General features: G+C 39.0%; 1 protein-coding gene across 5 annotated transcripts in view; it reads right to left on the bottom strand.

Annotated features, from left to right (window-relative positions):
• WWP1 (WW domain containing E3 ubiquitin protein ligase 1) overlaps nt 1-19229 on the bottom strand; it is a 137684-nt gene that overhangs the window by 89544 nt on the left and 28911 nt on the right. For all 5 annotated transcript variants that reach the window (XR_008686688.2, XM_055431915.2, XM_055431917.2 and 2 more), the window contains 3 exons: nt 16406-16496; nt 8926-9064; nt 8152-8276 (listed from right to left, as the gene is read on the bottom strand). Coding sequence is in view for 4 of the 5 variants with exons in the window: in XM_055431915.2 (XP_055287890.2) it covers nt 8152-8276; nt 8926-9064; nt 16406-16475 (334 nt within the window). In the remaining variant the exon portion in view is untranslated. The remainder of the gene's footprint in view (nt 1-8151; nt 8277-8925; nt 9065-16405; nt 16497-19229) is intronic.

Genomic DNA, 19229 nt, shown 5'->3' with positions numbered 1-19229 from the left:
GCTTTCCCACTACAACGGAAGAGTTAAATAGGTGTAACAGAGATTATATGACCTGCAAAGACTAAATATTTACCACCTAGTCCTTTAGAGAAAATGTTTGCCAACCTCTGCTTATGGGTGACTTTTTATAATTTGTAATCTGTGATGGTGAGTTCATTTTCTGATCTTAATGCAAGGGTAATTTTTGGGCTTTAGTACAGGCAGGGTCTGTTTCTTACTCGGTCAGTGGTGTGAAGACACCCCACTACAGAAGTTCAAGCTCAGCTCCCCTGCAGACTGTCAGTCAAAACTGCTCAGCATCATCCACCAATATAACTCTAGCTCATAAGGTTTTTTTGCCATTTTTTTTTCAAAGAAGGGCCTTGCAGACCACCCTTGCCACTTTGCAAAACTCATCAAGGCCATAGAAAGCTGCCCTATTCAGGATCTAATTGTTCTGCAGTGGGAGGTTCTTTGCAACATTGAGCCTATTTTAAACATGGAAGACTGGGATATAACATTTATGAGTCATTAAACTGGGAGAACTATCACATAAATAATTCTCTCTACGTGTGTGTGGGGGGGTGGAGTGGAATATGAGGGTATTACTCCATTATTGTATAAACAAACCAACTCCGACATATTTGTTCTTTCAGTATGTGAATGCATGGTGTATGTCAGATACTGCACTCTAGGAAAGCAGGATTAACCTGGATCAGCCTAAAGCAGACCTACTGCCTACCATCACTCCACTTATTTCCTTCAATAGATTCACCACCAGAATTGGGAGTGGGAGTCCACCTCCCCAACTGAAGTGAAGTCTCCAAGAGAGCAGAGATCTAATTCAGTGGTGTGTCCTCAGTATTTGACAAATGACAGGTGCTTAATAAAGGTTAAACTCAACCGTTGAGACAGGGCTGTCCTCAGGAAACTTGCAAGGCGGTAGCGGATTCCCCTCCTACCTCCCAGACACTCTTGGTCTCATTCACCGATTGGCCACGCTGGGTCCTCACTGCTGCGCTCGGGCTTTCTGGTCGTGACGAGCAGGGACGACCCTTCCTTGTGGTGAGTGGGCTTCCCCTGTGCTGGAGCACATGCTCCAGGCTCTCAGGCTTTAGCAGCTGCAGCACGCAAGCTCGCTGGCTGAGGCATGCGGACTACGGCACAAGGGCTGGTGCAGGGGCTCAGCTGCTCCACGGCACGTGGGCTCTTCCCAGACCAAGGATGGAACCCATGTCTCCTGCAATGGTAGGTGTGTTCCCATACGCTGACGCACCAGGAAGTCCTCTTCCTTAGTTTTGACTGGGCAAAAGAACAGTCTTTCACCATGGGCTTGTCAAAAACATATACTCTTTCTGTACCACAGAAAACAAGAGATCTTCAAAAATCCCGGTCTTCACGGCATTTTATAGAATTAGACGGGAGCTCACAGTCACATTCTGAAGCTGTTTTTTAAAAGTGCTTGCATATAGTATTATCTATTGCAAAGGAACAAATTATCCTAAAATTCAGTCACTTAAAATAACAACAGACACTTAAAATCTTGTTCATGGTTTCTGTGGGCCAGGAGCTTGGGAGGGGAGGGAAACTCTGCCTAAAAGGTGACCCATGCACAGAGCTGACAAGCTGGCATTGATGAAGCTCCCTCAGTTTCCTCTCCACCTGGGCCCCTTCACGGAGTTGTCCACGGTCTTCACAATGGTGACTTGTTTCCTGGAGTGAGTCATCTAACAGACCAGGGCAAAAGCTGACATCTCCTCACTGATCAAGTCTTGGAGGTCATATTCCATTACTTCTGCATATTCTATTTTTCACACAGACCATCTCTGTTACAGTGTGGGAGGGACTACAGAAATGCATGAAATAGAAGATAGGAATGTATAAGGGCCACTCTGGGAGCTGGCCAACATACACATAAACAGGATAATAGGATTTAGAAAAGAATGAGTACATTAGGTTACAAAAGCTTATGAGGAAAAGTCTCAAGAGTAACCAGGCTTTGTGAATTGTAAGTCTTTCCATCACATCATACTACGAGCTAGTGTGCTACGTTCCTATCTCCTATTATGTAACAAAATAAATTTCAGAATTTATGAAAAAAATTAAAGTAAAAATAAAGCTAAAATGTGGAAGAAAATGGGTAATTATTAAATGTAAGTACTGGAAAGGATTCTTTGAGTTTAGTAATAATGGAAAACGAATAAACTTTAATGACTGAAATAATATCAAACTTCTATAAATAAAAACTGGGAACAAAAAATAAGGAGGTAAATGATTAGCTGGGAGAAAAAAGAGCTTTCACAAATTGGTGAGAAATAAAAGGAACAAACCAGCAAAAAAAAAGTAGTAAGAAAATGACAATCGCAAATGATGAAATATGATTGATCAACAAACATATGACCTAATTAAAAGTTAAAGAAATGTTCTGGTGAGAGAAAGATTCATCATTTTTATCTATTAGTATGGCAAATGTTTCCAAATGGGTACTCTCATATGCTTCATTTTATGTACAAATTATTTTAAGTTTTAAGGATAGCAGCTAGACAGCCAGGCATAGCTAAGAGGCTTAATACTATTTTCCCTTCCACCAAGTAATTTAAATCCTAAAAAATCTTTCTTAAGACTAGAAACACACATATTGCCAGTAATAAAAATATTGTTTGTTCAAAACCTTGGCTTAAAATATCTTGGGTTGTTCTGATACTAAGTGAATTTTAAAAGGAGAACTTCAGTTCAGTTCAGTCGCTCAGTCGTGTCCGACTCTCCGCGACCCCATGAATCACAGCACGCCAGGCGTCCCTGTCCATCACCAACTCCCGGAACTTAGTAAACTAAACAACTAGCATTAATCAAGTAAATAAGGCTAAAAACAAATGTTTTAATAAATTTGACTATTCTCTGTCTTCTACAATAAATGACACATTCTTCTGGTTTGTTTCTCTATCATTCAATGTAAAGAGATAATTTTCACTGTAAATCATTTTGGACATATTCAGTTTGAAGTGATCTTAATGGATTTCAAAATACTTTTGTTGATAAAAGCTACTAACACCATGAAAAACAAAAAACAGTGTAATTCCAGTGTTTAAAAGGCACCTATCTGACTCCTCTCTAGAGTATTTCAAGTGGCTCTGAAAGTTTCAAAACTGAAATATAAAATGAAATTCTGTATTCAGTCCAACCAAGGAATTAGTTACACTACTCTGACACTGTTCACCCATGAATATAATGACAAAGATTTTCTCCTTGTCCAAATTCAAGTAAGGCTCCTCTGAGCTATCTTCCCGACTAAGCCTCAACTTCGGCTATAAAGAAACAAGCACAAAAGATTTTATCCACCTGCCTCTTCCCCAGTTGAAAAGACTTTAACAAACAGTAACATAGTTTTAACAATTCAAGAAGACTCTAGACTCCAGTCTGCCTTGAAACAATCTACTGTCAGGCCACCCTTTCCAAGAGGTTTTACTAAAAAGGGCTTACAATGATGGATCCTTCCTTTGTCCCTTTAAGATGTGTGTGAGTCCACTATTCAGAAGTGTCTTTCTCAAGGGCTGGAAAGCTATTCCTCTAAAATGTAATCATCAGGAAGGATGGGGTCTCAGGCTTTGTGTGAGAATAAAACCCTAAGTAGTTGAGAAAGCTGGCCTAATTACATTTACACTGATCAATTCTTTGTAATTTTTCACTTCCCTGACTCCACTTAGTTTCCACTCACCCCTCTTTCTACTCCCCTATTCTCCCTTTGAAATGCCCGATTACCTCTATATAAATTGAAAATTTATATCAGGGGCTTCCCTGATAGCTCAGTTTGTAAAGAATCTGCCTGCAATGCAGGAGACCCCGGTTCGATTCCTGGGTCAGGAAGATCCACTGCAGAAGGGATAGGCTACCCACTCCAGTGTTCTTGGGCTTCCCTGGTGGCTGAGCTGGTAAAGAATCCACCTGTAATGTGGGAGACCTGGGTTCGATCCCTGGGTTAGGAAGATCCACTGGTGAAGGGAATATCCAATACTCCAATATTCTAGCCTGGAGCATTTCATGGACTGTATGGGGTCACAAAGACTCAGACACTACTTAGCAACTTTCATTTTCTAAACTGAAGATGAGTTCGGCTCAAGCTGGAACTTCTTCCTTGTTGCAAAAGTGACTAAAATATAGCCTTACCACTAGTGTCTGGCTTTAACTCTGACAACAGAGATAGTTTTCCTTTGCAATTTAAGAAATAGTAGGTTTGAGAGATAGTATGTCTTTCAGATAGTAGGTTTGAGGGCACAGCAGGTTTGACAAGTGTATATATGTATATATATACACCTCATATATCATTATCTAACACTAGTGACATAAAGAAAAAAAACTAAAACTACCACATATCTCTACAAAGCCAATTAAATAATTTCCATAATTAACAATGGTGTTCAAATTATCCGAACCCATAACTAAAGGCTGAAGTACAAATGGGGGTTAAGTCCACAGAAGTTCTGAGACAATGTATCCAAGGATTACATGGGTTTGGACTATGCAACTAAGCTTACTACATGAAACGAAGGTTAAGGACTTGAAGGCTTCCTAGGACTTAAAAAATGTGAAGATATGAAAGAACTTCCCTAGTAAACTACAGCTGGATTTTACGCTGGATTAGAGGTGAATTCTGGGCTTTCCTGGTGGCTCAGAGGTAAAGAATCTACCTGCCAACACAGGAGATGTGGGTTCAATCCCTCGGTTGGGAAGATCCCCTGCAGAAGGAAACGGCAACCCATTCCAGTATTCCTGCCAAGGAAATCCCATGCACAGAGGAGCCTGGGAGAGCAGGGGGGCACGGTACAGTCCACGGGGTCACAAAGGGCTGGACACGACTTAGCAACTGAACAGCAGCATGGCTGACTAACAGTTCATATTACACCATGAAGGCTGAAGAAGTAAATATCTTCAAAAACAGATTTAAAAAAACTATTCAAATAATTAATCCTTGGCTTACCCCAAATATATCAGGAGAGCAGATACATAAAAACATGAATTTATGAGAAGAAAATGTCAAGGCCCTGAGTACAGGAAGAAGTTAGCCTCATAAATCTGAAGAGGGACAATGTTCAAGTGCTAAACCAAGAGGCTGAATCAAAGGCAACCAAGGATTTTGTCAACTCTGAGCATATCTGTAAATTACACAAGGTTATCAAGAACCATATTAGTTCCTATTACTTCTCTTTAAAATTACACAGCTAAGCACAAGAAAATCTGCACTCTAGTTGTACTCCAGTGACCACTGCACTTGTGCTTAGTCGCTCGGTTATGTCTGACTCTTTGTGACCCCACAGACTGTAGCCCGCCAGGTTCGTCCGTCCATGGAATTATCCAGGCAACAAAGCTGAAGTGGGTAGCCCTTCCCTTCTCCAGGGGATCTTCCCAACCCAGGGATCAAACCCATGTCTCTCACATTGCAGGCAGATTCCCTACTGTCTGAGCCACCATGGAAGCCCCAAGCAATTAATTTATTTAATCAACAAAATGAGTGCCTGGGATTAATGCTCCCAGTTTTCTCCTGCATTTAAGGCACTATGATCTAATAACATTTTTAATTTTTGAAGTTAATTTACTAATTTACTTCCCTTTTTGTTATAAGCTAAGTTGTGTCCCCCTCCTCCAACCTCATCCCATTGATAGTTTAAGCCCTAACCTCTGGTACCTCAGAAGGTGACTTTTTTATTTGGAAGATCTGTAAAGAGGTAATTAAGTTAAAATGAGATCATTAGGGCAGTCCTAATCTAATGCGACTGCTGTCCTTTCAAGAAAAGGAAACTGGACACAGATATGCCTAGCGTGCTGCAGTCCATGGCGTCTCAAAGAACTGGACACAACTGAGCAACTGAACTGATGCACACACAGGGAAAACCACCTTTACCTTGTGAAGACACAACGTAAAGATGGCCAGCCACAAGCCGAGAAGAGGGTCTTCTGAAACACCCAACCCTGTCAACCTCTTGACCTCAGACTTCTATCCTCCAGAACTCTGAGAGAACCCAATCTGTGGTGTTTTGGTATGGCATCCCTGGAAAACTAACATACCTTTCAATTTTCAAAATAAATTAAAAAAAAAAAAAAAAACAGACTGCCTAAGGTGTACAGGATGTTCCTACTGTAATTTCTGAAACCTCTGACTTCAGACATGCAAGAATGTTTATAAAATTTTGTTTTTCCTCTGAAAACATTCTGCTTAATTAACTCATAAGAGAAAATTGTAAGTATATACAATTTATAAGAGTTTCATTTCCAAGTATATAGACATTACAACCTTCCCACAAAATCACTTTGGCAGATAAACATTGTAATCTTTGTACAAAGCATAATTATAACTTTTATAGGAAGGTTCAGTACAGCCTAATGTAACCCCAGACTGGGAAACAATCTAAATGGCAACAGTAGGAACATGGTTTAAAAATGATGGTTTGTGGTAAAATATTATGAAACTACTAAAATTAGCTTTCAAAGAATACCACTGAATTACACAGAGAAATGCACAAGATTTGTTGTTTAAGATTGAGAGTTAAGCAGAATATAAAGCTGAATATGATCCCAATTATTATACGTGTACATATGTAGACAAAATTCACCAAAATATTAGCGCTCATTATCTCTAGGCTGCGAGATTATGAGAAAAAACCCACTGTACTAAAAGCTTAATCCAGAGTGGAAACAGCACATAAATAGGTGAAACCAAAGAGTCAGTTCTGAAATAACAAAGGCAAACTGAGAGGCGTTACTTATTTATACCAATAATGCCACGGAGCTGGGGGAAAAGTACAAATCCAGCCACCATCAGACCAAACAACGTATGTTTGCATACAAGACCTACAACTTATTTCTGTCACAAAGATGAACTGAAAGACCAAAAGCCGTAACATAACAGAGTTAATTCTCTTTCAATGCTTTTTTTTAAAATCACTATACATAAACACTGGGGCTTCCCAGGTGGCACTGGTGGTAAAGAATCCACCTGCCAGCGCAGGAGATGCGTGTTCAAACCCTGGGTCAGGAAGATCCCCTAGAGTAAGGCATGGCAACCCACTCCAGTATTCTTGCCTGGAGAATCCCATAGACAGAGGAGCCTGGTGGGCTACAGTCCATGGGGGTCACAAAGAGTCAGACATGACTGAAGTGACTTAGCACGCACTCATACATAAAAATTAGTGTGGCTTTTACATTTTCTGGACTCATAACTCCTTATGTCCAAAAACTATATTAAAAACAGATTTTTCAGTTAATATGAATTTTCTGTTAAAAACAGATTTTTTTTTAAATTAACATTTTAAAAATAAGCATTTTAGCACATTTGTTAGGAATAAGAAAATTTCTAAGGAAATAAGATGATGAACATAAAAATTTACAGTTGTATTTGAGTGAACTATTAGAAACTGCATAAACATCAAATAATAAAAAAATCAGTTAAATCATCCAGTTTTTAAAACTCTTTGGATCACACAATATTTGAGAATTTCACAAAAGCAATTTCTCAGAATTAGAAGTAACAAGTATATACACCCAAATTTTTGTACACCATGATAGAAAGTTTACAATACTTAAACTACTTTTAAGAACTCTTATGCTAGAAAAATTTTATGTAATGGAAACATAATGTTCATATTATATTCTTAAATGAAAAAAGAAGAGGATAAACCAGTAGATACAAAGAAGAAAAATAATGTGTCTATAGTTATCTCTGGACAGCAAAAATTACAGGTAATTTTTATATTCCTCTCTGATTTTCTATAGACTCCATATTTTCAAAACATGAACTAGAAAATAAAAAAAGAAAATTAAAGAGTCAGAATCTATTTTGTACAAACAAAATTGTTATTAGCTAAGAAACAAAGAGTAGGCTCAGATAATGATCACTGTTTTCAAGTCTTTGAATATAAAATAAATCACTGATGATCACTGATAAAAGAGTATATTCACGGAAGACTGGGGTGATTTTGTATAAATTTCTTGGATAGAGAAATGCCAGTGTACATATTTTGTATTTCATATAATGTTATAAATTTTTAAAAAGTCACAGGCAATAAATGAATCTCTCCTTTTATAAATATAAAACTTTTTTTTTTTGGTTTTTAGACTTCAGGATATTTTAAGAATGTCTAAAATAAAATTAAAAAAAAAAGATTAGAACAAAAAACTTACATTTTCTATTGTGTATTAACAGAGTTTGTTTCAAATCTACTGTCGCTCTTCCTAACAAAGCATCTGCTTTTATAGTATGATGACTCCAAACTCGAAATTCCAATGTAGTCTGTGGGGTCACATTTCTGTAAGGGTAAAATTGTAACAAAAATACAGGAGAATGAATACATTTACTTCAATAACTTTGAAAAAGTCACGAATTCAGCTTATTTAAGGAAAAATACTACATAAAACAGTAAACTAGCTGAATTATAAATAAAAACATTTATTTACAAGTACATTAGGAATTCAATACCTAAACAATTTCTGTAATTGACAAACCAAAACACCAACAATACATCAAAAGCCTTATTAATACTTTATAATAATATTACTTCTACATGAACAAATATCTAAAGATTTAAGATAGCTGACTGCATTAATTATAATACTTTTACTATACACAAATTTGTAACACTGTATTTCAGAAATGCCAAATGGTTTTCTGCTCTATTTATTTTTACAGGACAATAAGAGAAAATGTGATTATATGGAAAAAGTTTCTAAAGCGAATGCAAGGATTATTATGCTTCACTTCTAAAGAAAATAAAATTTACCAAAACTTTTTTCACATTTAAAATTGTCTAGTTACACTAAAATATAGAATTCCTTACTTTGAAGTTATCTTCCCAAAATAACAACAGTAAATCACCAAAACACCCCACCACCAGAAAAACATTCCCCAAACGATACTCTCTTTTGAAAATTTTGCATTCTTTACACCAGATAACTTACACAGTTAGCTGTTCGTCCCATTTTGGATTAGAAGAACTACTGGATTTTGCTGTTTTCTTACTTTCTCCATCTGCAGCTACTTCTGTATATATTGCTGTTCCAAACCAGTTCTTTTTTCTTTTTACTTTGGCACTAGACACTAACAAGAAACATGACAACCACTAGTGAATAATTTAGCCACAAAGTGTGGGCGTGCTAAGTCGCTGCAGTTGTGTCCGACTCTTAGGGGCTTTCCAGGCGGCGCTAGTGGTAAAGAACCTGCCTGCCAATGCAGGAGACTTGAGTTCGATCCCTGGGTCGGGAAGATCCCCTGGAGGAGGGCAAGGCAACCCACTTCAGTATTCCTGCCTGGAGAATTCCACGGACAGAGCAGCCTGGCAGGCTACAGTCCATGGGGTCACAAAGAGTCAGACAGGATTGAAGTGACTTAGCACAGAAAATAGGATAAATCAATACAAATGGAATCGTGCTTCTTGAGCAATTCAGACTCTTTTTGCTGGCAAGATGAAGAAACCATACAAAAGGGCTATTGTTAGTTCCTGAGAACCATTTGACTTTAAGTAGTTTCACTGAAATATATTCACATTGTATATAATTCACCCATTTAAACTGCACAACAGTTTTTATTATATTCACAGGAGTTGTGCAACCATCACAAGCAATTTAAAATATATTTATTACCCCCAAAAGAAACCTCATACCATTAAGCAGTCACCCTTCTATTCCATCCCACCTCCTCCTCCCCACCAGCCCTAGGCAACGACCCATCTACTCTCTGTCCCTATAGATTTGCCTGTTCTAAACATTTCAAATAGTGGATTTAGATTCACATAACATGGTCTTTTGTGACTGGCTTCTTTCAGTTAGCATTCTTTCTAACTTCATCCAGGTTGTAGCATACATGAGTATTTTCATTCATTTTATTTACACATAATATTTCACTGTGCAGGCATACCACTATTTATCCATTCAGCAGCTGATAAGACATTTGGGTTGTTTTCACTTTTTGGCTACTGTGTATAATACTGCTATAAACATTCACTTAGAAGGTTTTGTTGCAGACGTCTGTTTTCATTTCTCTTACCTAGGAGTGGAATTGCTGGGGCTTCCCAGGTGGCTTCAGTGGTGAAGAACCCGCCTGGCAATGCAGCAGACTAAAAGACACACATCTGATCCCTGAGCGGGGAAGATCCCTTGGAGAAGGGCATGGCAACCCACTCCAGTATTCTTGCTGGAGAATCCCATGGACAGAGGAGCCTGGCGGGCTACAATCCATAGGGCTGCACAGAGTCAGACATGACTGAAACGACTTAGCATGCACGCACACAAATGGTAATTCTGTTGAATAATGGCTAGACTGTTTTCCACAGTGGCTGTACCATTTGACACACCCAGCTTCAGTGTATAAGAGTTCTGATTTCTTCACATCTTTTGCTAACTCTAAGCTGCCTCCAGCATTAAGAGAAAGGTCAGTGTCTTCAGATTCAATGTATCTATTAACCTCTCTGTGAGGTAGTATTCATAACTTACCCATCTGAAATTACACAAACACTGGCAATTTTAAAAAAAATGCTTTTCCTAGGAAGCTGGTTGCAAAAAAAGGAGGTTATCTGCCTTTTCAAAAAAAAATTCTGAAATCAAAATGTCACTATAGAAGTTAATCATACCTCTTCACAGAAAGTGAATTTACCTGACTTGGAGGAAGACTTGTTTAATTTAGGCTAAACATCTGATTTTTAAATAACTTTTAAAACTACTAATTCAAATGGGGAATACATAATTTCAGGGCAAAGTACTGACTACCAAGTAGTAATAGGAACTTATCAAAATCATTCCTGTAGTCAATTACCTAGGAACACTGTGAGTCTGAGATAAGAAGGGAAGGCCATCTCCATGTCATATGTGTATCGCATGCTAAAATGTGAACATAAACATTCTGATGCAAGCTGACATTCTAGTGTGAGGGAACAGTAACGTAAATAAGCAGTCACAGAAACACGATGTGAAAAACGCCGTAGCAGAAGTACAGTTTTTGAAATACAACAGTCCTCAATTCACAACTGAAGAACAGAAGAGATTCAAAGGAACACTATACTTATACACCAGCAACATAAAACAATCAGAGCGTTTAATGTTACGTCCGAAGTGTTGCTATCAGCGTGATGGCAGAACTCACTTTCACCCTTCTCTGTTCCAAACTGCCCTAAACCTGTACCACTGACAGGTGATACAGAAGGAATAGATCTCTGCCCTAGACATCCCCTAACCAAAGTTCTTCACTCCAAATGAAAGTCATTTCCTCAGTATACGCTGGACTTATCTGTGTCCTGGAAGAAGGGAAAGGCAGTATTGGACGGTGTTAATAGCACAAGACATCTTTTCAACAAACGGTGCACACACAACTGGACACCCACATGCAAATAAACAAATGTAAACACAGACCTTATATCCTTTACAGAAATTAACTCAGAATGTATCACAGACCTAAAGGCAAAACACAAAGCTATAAAACTTGTAGAAGATAACACAGGAGAAACCTTAGGTGACTTTAGGTTCGGTGATGGGTTTCTCTTTAGATATGACAGATTGAAAGATATAACTTCAGATATGATAGACTGAAAGATAGAACTTCAAAGTAGCACTTAATTAAAATTCAAAACTGCGCTGTGAATTACAAAGGCAAGAGCATGAAAAGGCAAGCCACAGATGGAGAAAATGCCTGCAAAGGACACATCTGATGAAGAACTACTGTCTAACACACAACAAACTCTTCAGAGTCAACAGTAAGAAAACAAACAACCCAACGGACCAACGACCTTAACAGATACCTCGCCAAAGATGCATGGACAGCAAGTAAGCATATGAAAAACTCAACAACACACGTCATCAGGGAAACATAAAGTAAAAGAACAGGGAGATATCACTACACACCTGGTGTTGTTTAATCGCTAAGTCGTGTCCCACTCTTTTGCCTCCCCACAAACTACAGCCCATCAGGCTCCTTCTGTCCACGGGATTTCTCAGGCAAGATATATGGGAGCAGGTTGCCATTTTCTGTTCCAGGGGATCTTCCTGACCCAGGGATTGAACCCACGTCTCCTGCATTGACAGGTGGGTTCTTTACCACTGAGCCACCAGTGAAGCCCACATACCCATTAGACGGGCCAAAATCTGAGACACTAACCACAACAAATGCTGGGGTAATGTGGAGCAGCAGAAACTCTCATTCATGGCTGGTGGGGATGCAAAACGGTTCAACCACTTTGGAAGATGGTTTTAGGGTTTCTTACAATCTAAACATAGCCTTACCATGTGATCCAATAATTGCACTCTTTGGTATTTACTCAAAGGAGCTGAAAACTTATGTCCACACAAAGCCTCCAAATGGATATTTATCACAGCTTTATTTATGCAACTGTCAAAACGTCTAAGTAACCAAGATATAGGAGGTGCAAGGATAAACAACTTGTGTGTGTGTGTTCAGTTGCTCAGTTCAGTTCAGTTCAGCTGCTCAGTCTTGTCTGACTCTTTGCAACTGCAGGGACTGCAGCATGCCAGGCTTCCCTGCCCATCATCAACTCTCAGAGCATAGTCAAACTCACACCAAACTTATACCAACTGAGTTGGTGATGTCATCCAAACATCTCTCCTCTGTCATCCCCCTCTCCTCCCACCTTTGATCTTTCCCAGCCTCATGGTCTTTTCTAATGAGTCAGTTCTTCACATCAAGTGGTCAAAGGATTGGAGCTTCAGCTTCAGCATTAGTCCTTCCAATGAGTATTCAGGACTGATTTCCTTTAGGATGGACTGGCTTCATCTTGTAGTCCAATGGACTCTCAAGAGTCTTCTCAAACACCACAGTTCAAAAGCATCAATTCTTCGGTGCTCAGCTTTCTTTATGGTCCAACTCTCACATCCATACATGACCACTGGAAAAACCACAGCTTTGACTAGATGGACTTCTGTCAGCAAAGTAGTATCTCTGCTTTTTAATACACTGTCTAGGTTTGTCATGGCTTCTCTTCCAAGGAGCAAGTGTCTTTTAATTTCATGGCCGCAGTCACCATCTCCAGTAATTTTGGAGCCCAAGAAAATAAAGTCTCTCACTCTTTCCATTGTTTCCCTGTCTATTTGAGATGAAGTGATGGAACCGGATGCCAATGATTTTAGTTTTTTGAATGCTGAGCTTTAAGGCAGCTTTTTCACTCTCCTCTTTCACTTTTATCAAGAGGCTCTTTGGTTCTTCTTCGCTTTCTGCCGTAAGGGTGGTGTCATCTGCACATCTGAGGTTATTGATATTTCTCCTGGCAATCTTGATTCCAGCTTGTGCTTCATCCAGCCCAGCATTTCACATGATGTACTCTGAAAATAAGTTAAATAAGCATAGTGACAATATACAGCCTTGACATACTCCTTTCCCGATTTGGAACCAGTCTGTTGTTCCATGTCTGGTTCTAACTGTTGCTTCTTGACCAGCATACAGGTTTCTCAGGAGGTAGGCAAGGTGGTCTGGTATTCCAATCTCTTTAAGAATTTTCCAGTTTGTTGTGATCCACACAGTCAAAGGCTTCAGCTGATAGTCAAAATGATAAATACTGTAGAGGCACTATCTTGGCTACTTACACTCCTTTGGTCCATATCTATTTTCCAATTGGTTCTCCAGGCTTCGAGTGCTTCTATTTATTAGCTACCTGATAGCTTTTCTCTAAGGTGCCTTTTGGCCCAAATCAGCTAGACCAGGTATCTGTTACTTCAGTTAAGATAAAGACCAGGAAGAAAGTTACACCTCAGATATGGTGGACACAGGTGCTGCACAAGTAACAGTGAAAACCAAGGATACAGCTCTAAGCTTATGCAAAGCAAAAGCATAAGTATCCGTAATTACACTTATGTGGAATACACATCAGAATCATCAGGGAATTGCTTGAAAATAGGTAAGTTCACAGTTCACAGAAAACTAAATACAAATATCCCTGAAATATGCCTCAACCTCACTCATAATGAAAGAAATGATATATAAAATGACACTTCAAATACTACTTCTTACCTAAGTGTCATCATGCCTGATAGCGTATCTTGAAGAGGCTATAGGAAAACAGGCACTCTCATAGACACCTGGTGGGAACACAGAAATAGTACAGATCCTATGGAAAGGAACTTCGCAACAGTTGACCTCTGAACACCAGTGGTTTGAATCGTGTGGATACACTTCTACACAGACTTTTTAAGAGAAGGACATACTACAGTAGTATACCATCAGGAGTTGGCTGTATCCATGGATATGGAACCATGGATATTGAGGGCTGACTGTAAAGTTATGCACAGATTTTTCAAATGCAGAGGACTCGGCACCATAATCTCTCTGGTTCAGGGGCCAACTGTGATTGATAGTATCACAGATGCTTACTATTTGATCAAGCAATCTCATTCTAGAATTCTATCCTAATGACACATGAAGCCCTTTACTGTAGCAGTATTTGCAATAGCAAAAAATGGAACCCAATGTCCATCAATAGGGTACTAGCTGAATTAACTTTGGTACATCCAGTCAACAGAGTATTGGGCAGTGATAAAAAGGTGTATGGCATACTCTGCTACGGACATTACCCTAGGATATTACTGTTAAATGAAGACAACAAGGTGCAGGAACTAGGTGCTAAGAACGGGGAAGACTGAGAGGAGAGATACGCACGCATATAATGTGTACACCTGCTTATATTTTCAAAAAGAAACAACAGGTGGATAAACAACACTAATGAAAATGTTTCCAAACGGGGAAGGGAAAGAAGGGGAAGGAAAGGACAGAGCACCCAGACGTCTCCAAATGCCATCCTGACTGAGCAGTGCTGACTCTGGAACTGCATAAATGCCTTACATGGTGCTAAAATAGAGCTAAACAGAAAATAACTGAAAGCAATGAATCTGACTAACCCCGTTGGGGGCATAACCAAATGTAAAATCAAGTTACGCTGACTAGACATACGCAGGAGGGACGCTCACAGAGAAACCTTAAACCTGCAATGAGAAGGGCTGTCACTTTCAGTAACTTTAACACTGCTAAGACTTTTGTGTGTGTGTGCTCGGATGAAACAGATATACCTGTGCTGATATTATTTAGAATTAAAATCCTGAAGTTAAGAGAAAAGAGAAATATAAAGTAAAATGAAGTAAAAATAGCTTTTTTCTTCTTTTAGTAGAAAATAGTTATTTACAGACTACAGCTATTCTTTAGAATTAGCAATATCAGCATGAACTCGGGATTTGTTTTTTGTTTTTTAAAACAATAAACATCTTCTAGCTCTGTTTACTGAAAACTCCTATTAACAGTTGACCTGATAGTTATGAGTACCATGGGAATTACAGTATATCTCCTTCTTATCCGAAACTCAACCTGCCCCTCCTAAGGCAAATATTATTTCTAATGTTCTAAGCACAGAGCCACATACAAACACCCCTCCTTTTTCATATCAATATGGCTATGTGCACTATTTCACACTTTGCTCTTTCACTTAAAAATATTATCTTAGAACTTGGCTCTTTCTGGTACACATATTCATTTCACATCACTGTTTATCTAGAATTCCACCAATCTTTTGGTATTAAAGATTCTTTTTCTGTTATCCCTACTAATTTATCTTGCAGATATTTATATATAAACTATCCACATACATTACATGTGGACATTATTTATATGCATGTATAAACAATATAAATACCTGCAAGATAAATTTACACAAGTAAAATCGCTGGTTTAAAGACCACTCTGAATCATTACTCCAGTTAGCTAGAACAGATGATCTGAACCAAGGCTCTTCCATGCTCTTACATATGCTGTTCCTTCTCCCTCCCGTACTTTTGGCTGCCAATCTGCAATGAACTCTAATCGTTCCTACAAGAGTCAAAGTGCTACCCTCTGTGAATCCTTCTCTTAACCTACTCTCACAGACCTATAGGCCATCTCCAGTTCCAAGCAGAACTATGACACTTTCCTTTAAGTTCTCACTGCATCCAGTTAACAGTCACTTTGCATGGTAACTGTCCATGCAAAACAAACCTGCCTGACATTATATAGTAAGTCCCTGGAGTACTAAGGTCTTGTGTTTTCATATATGAAATTCCACTTAACAAATAATTGCCCGTGACTGAATGAATGGCTTAAACGCATGGAAAAGGGCTTTGAGCCTCTTTCTCCATTCTAATAATCATTTAAAGACCAGCTCAGTTCAATGGGGCTCATTCTAATACCCAAATTCTCCCACCACCAAAACGGATACAGCTTCTCTGCATCCAGTGCAGGTTCTGTAAATACTCACGAAATAAATATTTTTACAGTTTCTATCTTTGAGCCCTACTGCAACAAATACACCATGGCATGAAGCTAAAAGAGAAGATACTTATGAAATAAGTCTGCTAAATTAGGTATTAAAAAGAAAGTTTCACCAGAGAACCATTAGTTTAAATTACTGTGAAAACAACTTACCAGTTACCTGTAACTGCAACCTTCCACTGTGGTTACTACTAGAATCAGACCTTGGTGAAGCAGTGGCCATGTCCCAAAATTCAGTTTAAATCTACAAAAAAGTTAATTTATTCATATATTAGACTAGAGATTATAATTTTCAATACGATTAACACCTTGTCCCCAGTAAATCTTGCATGTTTCTTTTTATAGATAACTTTTTCAAGTTCTATTTCACTACCCTACCCTGTTCTTACTTTTTAAATAAAACACAAAGCTGAGCTACTTCACCTTTCTCCTGAATGGCAAGTATTTTAAGGCTAAATTAAACTTCTATTCACCTTTAACCTACTAAGATAAGAATGAACATTAAAGGAAAGATCGAAAAAAGTAATATAAATATGTTTCTTACCCTCATGGACTTTATTATGATGATTATTAGCATAATTTAATAAATAAATAATAAAAATTATTAAACATAGATTTTTAAAAATTAGTTTTAGCAATAAAAGGCATATTGGTCAAGCAAAGAGACCATGAAAATGGCATTGCATATCTGAGAAAGAACCATTTCAAATTTGCTTCAACTCTTCATTTTAGAATAGTTTCAGATTTACAGAAAAGTTGCAAAGAAAACAACATTCTCATATATCCTATACCCAGTATCCTCTACTATTAATTTCTTATATTAGGATGCTATATTTGTCATAATTAATGAATGAATATCAATATATTATTTCTAATCTGAGCCTATAGTTTATCCAGATTAGATAGCACTTAAGAGAGAATCACCAAACTTGAATATAAACTTTAAAAATTCATTCAGAACTAATGTTGAGATAAACAGCTTGAAAAATCAAAGAGAAACTAAAAGACATGAAAGGTAAAATGTGACCTGACATATATTTCTACTCATCATCTCAGAAAATGAAGAAAGAGGAGGGCAAACTAGCAGAGAAAATGACCTAGTTTTCTAGACCCATGAAATACACTTGTTCACAATTCTAAGAAACACTATATAAATCAGTTGGGATAAACACGAAGACACTCACGTTTGGACACCCAGGGACACACAGCAGTCACACTGCACAGCAGCAAAACACAGAGCATGCTAAAAGCAGCCAGAGACAGGAGTGATGACACACAGAAGACAGCCGCGTGACAGCAGAGCGCTCGACAAGCAGCAAGGGGGACAGAGGCAGAACAAGCATCTGCCCGCGGAAACTGAGAGAAAACCCATTCAATCACAGAACTCTCTCTGAACACAGGCGGGGTCAAGACTTTGCCAGATAAGCCGCAAGAGTTTACCAACAGCAGGCCTTTACTTCGACAAAATCTGAAAGACACGTTTCCAAAAAGGAGTAAAATTACATAGGAGGATGCTGAGATGCAGGAAGGGAAAGATGAGTAAAGAAACTGGTCAGCATACAAGTAAATCTAGATAAACTCTGCCAATAAAATAACAACTGTGACATCTTATTACGGTATGTAAATAAAACCAGAATAAACCATTAAAATGCAGAACCAAGGACAGAAGCACAGCGTGGAAGAGCTGGGCAGGGAGCAAGAGGACAGGAGCTGGCGAGGTCCCCTCTCTCACTGTCCGGCAGCGGGCCTGTGCTCTGGCTCAACTCTGGACGACACGGCACTCCCAGCAGGACTTCAAGGGCAACCGCAGAAGAGCAGAAACAAGGAGTGCAATCTCAAACCAGCAGAGCAGGAGAGAACACAATTAAGAAGAATTTAATTCTCAAAAAGCGGCTAGAAAAGGAAAGGAAAAAAGAAAAAGAGCATAAACAACCAGCATTATCAGAAAGCACAAAGTAAGAGTCCAAACACAGAAATAGTCACAGTGACAGCAAATTCAAAAGTCAGACAAGAGACACCTTCAAAACAAAGACGCTGACAGCACAAAGGCAACCCCATGGAAAAGGACAGACTAGCTAAACACGAACAAGAGGGAAGCTGGGCTGGGCTGCAACAGCAGATAAAGAGCACTACTGGGGGAAACACAGAAAAGGATACAAGACTCAATCTAAGTAAGCAGGCACAGAACTCCAAATTTGCACGCTTTAAAAAAAAAAAAATAGCCTAGCTTTGGTTCCTTCTCCCAGCCCAACAAAGTGATCTCAGCCAAGAAGAATGGGAAGTCCCTAACAGACTTCCAGGTTGAGAAATGGTACAGCATGGTAGAAGTAGCGTCAATGACCCCGGAACAGACAATCTGGAGGCTGTTTCAACCACCTGGCACAGTTACGATGACAGCATGTCACAGCACCTGTGACTGACTGCTCCATCCTGCCCGCCGCTCCACAGGCTGCTGGGAACAGGGTCACTTCCCCATTTACCACCCTATACTGTCTTTCTAGGGAGTCCAACTTGTGAGAGGCAGAAGTCTCCACTCAGGAATTCTTTAGAGAGTTATCAGCACCATGCATTTACTGTGAGAACCCAGTAATGCAGGGAGGTTGAAAGGTTTTCATTATGCTCAGTTTGAGAACCTGGAGTCCCTGGTTCAGTGTCCAGAGCCTCAGTAAAGAATCTCTAGACAACAGAATTCCAGGGAACACTGCTAATCAAGGACAGGACAGGGACAAGGATGGTGGTTCTTTTCACTGAAAAAGAAATCAGAATTTTCACAAAACAGATACGGACCGGAGAAGCTGTCCTGCACAGACAACCTGGATTTGCCTATTCACCCAGAAGAGGTGAAGAGAGCTTTGAAGGCGAACATCATGATTGCTCTGGAGACCACAACTGCCATCATGACTAAGGCAGCAGAGGCTGTGACAGAGGCCATGACTTCAGGATAAACTGTGGAAAAAGGCAAGCTGTAGCACGCATT

Source organism: Moschus berezovskii, chromosome 16, assembly GCF_049115385.1.
Source record: "Moschus berezovskii isolate FMDL1 chromosome 16, NW_MosBer_1.0, whole genome shotgun sequence".
NCBI classification, from domain to species: Eukaryota; Metazoa; Chordata; class Mammalia; order Artiodactyla; family Moschidae; genus Moschus; species Moschus berezovskii.
The sequence above is the reverse complement of the archived record's forward strand: the minus strand, read 5'-3'. Positions and strand labels throughout refer to the sequence as shown.